The sequence below is a fragment of the Nicotiana attenuata genome, unplaced genomic scaffold, assembly GCF_001879085.1.
Source record: "Nicotiana attenuata strain UT unplaced genomic scaffold, NIATTr2, whole genome shotgun sequence".
Lineage (NCBI taxonomy): Eukaryota > Viridiplantae > Streptophyta > Magnoliopsida > Solanales > Solanaceae > Nicotiana > Nicotiana attenuata.
In genome coordinates this window covers 56,287-61,593 of record NW_017673825.1, presented here as the reverse complement: position 1 = coordinate 61,593, position 5,307 = coordinate 56,287, and the positions used below count along the sequence as shown (strand labels likewise).

Below are 5,307 nucleotides of genomic sequence, written 5' to 3'. Positions count from 1 at the left end.
TGAGTTCTCAGCATTGGCTTTACAGCTTAGAGCTTTATATTTGCTGACACTGCAATTTGCTTTCTAACATCATTCTATATATTAATTGGAATCAAGCTCAGCATGCATCCCAAAAGTTAATAAAAGATACAGCAGAAAAGAAAAGAAAAAAGAAGATTATTTTACATAATAAAATAAATATTAATATAATAAACAAATATTTATAAGTCTTGAGCTCTAGAAGTTTTCTTTATGAAATTCAAACTTGTGCCTGTCTTATGTGAGAAATCTTGAGAAAGATGCCTTAGTTCTCCAACCAGACCTTGTGGACAACAGTAAAAAACTCCTGTCAACATATAAGATTAAAAACCAGAATGTTAAACATGGAACAAATTAACAATATTAATTATCATAAAAGATATTGTTAGAAAGCTAACCAATTCTTTGATCAGGATGATTAATGGTAACATGTTTGAAAACTTGGCGCCAATTTGGTCTAGCAAAATGAGTCTTGATCCTTGTTCCAGAGACAATGTCGACGCCACTCTTAGCTTGCTGGATTGATTGAAGCATTGTGATCAATGCAGACCGAGCATCGCCTTCTTCATAAACACTGGTGCAGTAATTGTGGAGCTCAATTAGACCTTCTTGATCGTTCTGAGAGACCTCATCCATCACACCCTTAAACCACTCGAACGAGCCTTGCTCGCGAGTTACCCAATAGAAGTAGGCTCGTTTAGTTGCAAAAGGACTTTTCTTAGTACCCTTAGTTCCACTCTCTATTACGCCATCTTCTATATGCTTTTGTTGTTTGATGTTATTGAGCACATCTTTTACTATACTTATCAATGGGGTTGCTCCAATGCCAAGGCCTACTAGGAGAACTACATCGTATTTCTTGTAATCTTGTGCTGGTGCTCCATAGGGACCATCAATCAAGAGCTTTGGCAATCTGGTACACATTGATTTGAATCAAAATGTGCATAGAGTTCAGGAAAAAAAATCATTGAACGCTTGGACATTATAAACCTTTACACCCTTACCTAGGCTTGTAGTCGGCCTTCGCTATGTCTGCTGCTCTTAGAAGGCCACTTTGGTCACCAGTTGGAGGCTCACAAACCTAGATTTTGATCAGAACATTAGTTTTCCAAAGAGTGTATGTTTCTTAAAAAATGAAGTCTTTGCTGTGGTAATGCTGATTTTATGAAGGCAATACCTTAGAGAAGAGAGTTTTGAGCTGAGACGTCCAATCGCCCACTGTTCGAATGTGCATACTGAGGTAATCATCTCCTGGAGCTGAGGAGATGGTAAAAGGATGCCTGCAACAAAAAAAGAAAGTATGATGTTAAAGGTAATACTCCAATTTGAACTAAGTTTTATGTTTCTCTCCCTCCTCCATCAACTTACCATTGAAATGAAGAAACATCGGAACAATTCACATAGATATACTGTCCACTTGTGTACTTAAAGCCCTGAGGCTTAGACATGTGCACTGCCATTACATTTCCAGGGTATACTGCTACCTGAAAACTCGAATTTCAGATAAAGGCTCCATTCACATGTAATCAAACTAAGAATCTTAATGCTTCAAATAGTCTTAGGCTTTGTATGTACCTTCAAAATCCTCACTGTCTTGTACCCGGACCTAAATGCACGAAGTAAACGTTCAAAACCATATAGTATCATAGGCACCGCAACATACATCCATGTCTGATCAATGTTTCAGAAAAGAAAGATATTAGATCAATTTTATGGCAAAGCAGGGCACATCAATTAATTTACTTAGTCAAGAACTTACTGTCTTCTTGTACCATTTCTTGGAGAGGTAGAGGAAGTATCCATGAATAATGAAGAGGACATAGACTATAACAAATAAGTGGTGTGAGTACCAAAAAGCATTGAATCCAGTGAGTTTCTTGATTGTTGATGGGAGATTAAGTCGGTTCCTACGAAACCATGGTTGGGCTAGTATATAGGCTATGATCATAAGGACCACCATCACAACACCGGTCCATCCCTCCGTGCCTTTCACAAACCACCAGTAGTTGTTTGGCCTCTCATCTCCGAAAAATGGCTTCATTGGCTCGTATTCTTCATCCGTAGCATGTAATAGCCGAGGAAAATCACATGTTAAGTGTGAAGGCCTACACCAACTGCTATTCCAAATGCAATCACCTAAACAAGAAAACACAAAAATTAGTCATTTGAGTTTAAAGATTTCCTGTTTCTATTTCTGTTGAAGTCCTTATACCTTGTGGAAATTGATGTTATCATCAAAGGGAATTAGTTTCCCAAGTTTGGTCCTACTTCTTAGCCAAGTTATGGTGTTTCTGCAAACTGGCAAAAGAACTAAAGCCATGTTAAATTTTGTTGTTTCAGCACCTCCTTTTGCTACAGAGACACAGTAGCCCATAACATCAAAGACAGCCCGACGCTTATATTGTATAAATTTCCATGTAAAGAGTCCTGCACAAATTGATAGCCACAAAGCCATCACCCAAATCCTCTTCCAATTGTCCTCGATGAAATATTCCAGCCTTCTTTTGCATTTTTTAATGGGATTTCGCTCTTTCGTAGGCTTAAGCTTCTGACTGAGCATCTGACTCAGAACTCTGCTGTTTGTTGAGAGATTCGTCGATTGGCTTGGAGCCTGAAGAAGCAATGTCTCCAAGTTGTACAGCTGCATCAGATACAGGTATTTATTAGCTTATGTCCTTGTTTTAAGAGTTATGTTATGCGACTCTTTATGTCAAACCTGATTTGGTAACTTGGAAACTTTATTGTTATCTGCTACATCTAGTTAAATTGCACTATTGCGTAAAAAGTTGTTTATACTGTGAATGTATATAGCTTAAACTCTTGTTTTAAGTATGTTTTGGAGGATCGTTGTAGAGACAGAACGAACCTCAATGAATCCGACATTATCTGGATCTAATTCTTCCATGATGAGAGCAGCATACTCACCTGCATTCTGTTGGATTTTCGAGAGCTTATTTGCAGAAGCACTAAGACTGATGATCTATTAAAACATTTGAACAAAGTATGAGTTTTGAGTTCTTCAGGTTTGTATAATTGCATGAATTAGTACAATTATCAGTTCCTTTTATTTAGGGCCTTACCTCTTTCACCTCTTCTTGAGTAATTCTCCCATCTGCATCTTTGTCCACCCTATTTCTTTATCATGCCACAGTTAATTATCAACAATATCTAACTTATAGTAGAAGTTTTCCTATTGAGAGTTCCAGTTAAGACACTGTTAATTTTTTTGTTAAAATTTAATTGTGAAATACAATATGTAAATGAGTGATAAGATCTTACATGTCAAAGAAAGTTTGTAGCCGGGCATCAAAGCCAGTATCTGTTATTTGTTCCCAGAATTCACGCAGCTCAGCCTTGGTCACTGATGGTGATATGATGCATCTCTTTCGAGCTAGAGCATCAAATAATTCTTCTGCAAATTCACTTGATTCCTTCATACCTGATTACAATGACAAAATGTTGTACACATATTCTTACTATGTCGCAGTTACTATTGAAGACAAAGTAGAAATAAATGTGTTGTGTATGAGTTTCACCATCCTTCATTATCAAAAGCAATTTTCACGTGCTTGGTCCAATAAATTAAAAGAATCAAACTCGCATGTGAGGACAGAAGTTTCAGCGGAAATATGATGAGATGGTCATACACTTTAACTGTTACAGTATTATTAGCAGTATCGCAAATATTAGAGCGATTAATCCAAATGATAAGGTGAAAAGATCACTAACATAATTAACCAAAGTAGAAGAGCCATAGTAATGAACAAACATATGCATTGACCAAACAATGATTTTGGGAGCATTCCATTTACAGCAAGTTGATCGAATCGTGTTTCAATCTCAGACCATCCCTCAGTTCCCACATTCTTGTTCATGAACTGAAGTCCTCGTAGAGCACGAGCAGCACCAGATTTGCTCCTATTTATTTCTTGAATTTTTTTTGAAGAAGTCATCGTCTTTAGTTCCTTTGAGACTTGCCTTAGATGAAAAGAAAGCTGAGAGCCAAGTGTATTAGGCCTCTTTTCAAGCCTGCTAGCTAACAATGCTGATTCCTGATCACCACCCTTAATGTTTTGAACCAAAACTGAATCGTCGCGAACATCAAGAGTGATCTCTACGTAGGATGAACCTTGAACTTCTCTTGCCACTAACTAATGGACCACTGAATCCTACACGCCTCGAACCCCTGACACTATCTGAATCACTAGTGTTCTCTATATCCATTTTGATCTATATGCCCTTTCTCGTGTGTAATATGAAAATGGAAATGATGTTAACTCGCACTGATCAGATGATCGATCACCCTGTAATAACTAATAATGACCTATGTAAGAAAAGTGTAACTGTTCGTTTGATGCCTAATGCAACTCGAAAATTTTTTGTCAAATCAAGAATAACACATGAAGGCACCTTGAACTTTTGACACCTACCTTAGACAATAGGAAATAAAACATATGGTCTTTTCTGAGAAAGATGTAAATAAGTTGATGATAGTTGAGAAAAAATACTTATGAAGCAAATTTCCAAAGTTTTTGACAAAAGAAGTAAATTGTATGAGATGAATCGACCTTGAAAAAAATCAAAATGGAAGTTTATAAAAAAAAATATTTAGGACTATAAGGTGAGAAATCAAGAAGAATGGTTATGTATATATATACAACGAAAGAGAAAAGAGAGAAGAGAGTAAATCAGGGGGCGGATTTTGCATTGTTTTTGAATTTAGTTAATGTCCAGGTAGGTTGGGGTGTTGAGCATTTCTCATTTCTCTCTAACTTCCCAAACATAACGAACTCATGTGGTCAAACACCCATTATATATTTAATACTAATTTGTTTTTCTTTTTGAGATGAAAATAGATGTAATAAGGTCAAAGTTGAACGTGATAGTCCTATTCAAGAAGATATACATAATTAAGTAAACTTTATCTAATATTGGATGTAAAATGCTAAACTTTTTCCAAGTTCGTAGGTAAAATGCTCATCATATAGGCGTATATATATAAGATTTAAATCAATAAATGTATAATACCATCATCCCTACTAGTACTACTCCTTTGTGATAACACGTAGAAACTTGATATAAATATAATGATAGCATCAAAATTGCGCCTTAGCTTTTCTAGGCAGAAAAATGTATCCAAAAAATTAGCGACTTATGGTTGAAAGATAAGTACTAACACCAAAATGATTAGCCAGAAATTAAAGGGTTTAAGTATGAGATGTATGAAATAGAGAAAAACAAATCAGAGCCACTCAAACTTTTTTTTTTTTTTTGTGTGGTTACTGTTCA

At 36.0% G+C, this 5,307-nt stretch overlaps 1 protein-coding gene across 1 annotated transcript; it reads right to left on the bottom strand.

The window, feature by feature from the left end:
* Positions 1 to 216: 216 nt before the first annotated feature.
* LOC109217381 (respiratory burst oxidase homolog protein B-like) lies at positions 217 to 4,524 on the bottom strand. Its single transcript, XM_019381616.1, is given in 15 exon segments — positions 217 to 248; positions 251 to 325; positions 417 to 931; positions 1,023 to 1,099; positions 1,196 to 1,298; positions 1,387 to 1,502; positions 1,594 to 1,689; positions 1,778 to 2,121; positions 2,124 to 2,154; positions 2,231 to 2,659; positions 2,885 to 2,998; positions 3,099 to 3,147; positions 3,298 to 3,457; positions 3,788 to 4,143; positions 4,145 to 4,524. Coding segments are annotated over 15 exon segments (2,595 nt in total). The 5' UTR covers positions 4,243 to 4,524.
* Between the last annotated feature and the right edge of the window lie 783 nt (positions 4,525 to 5,307).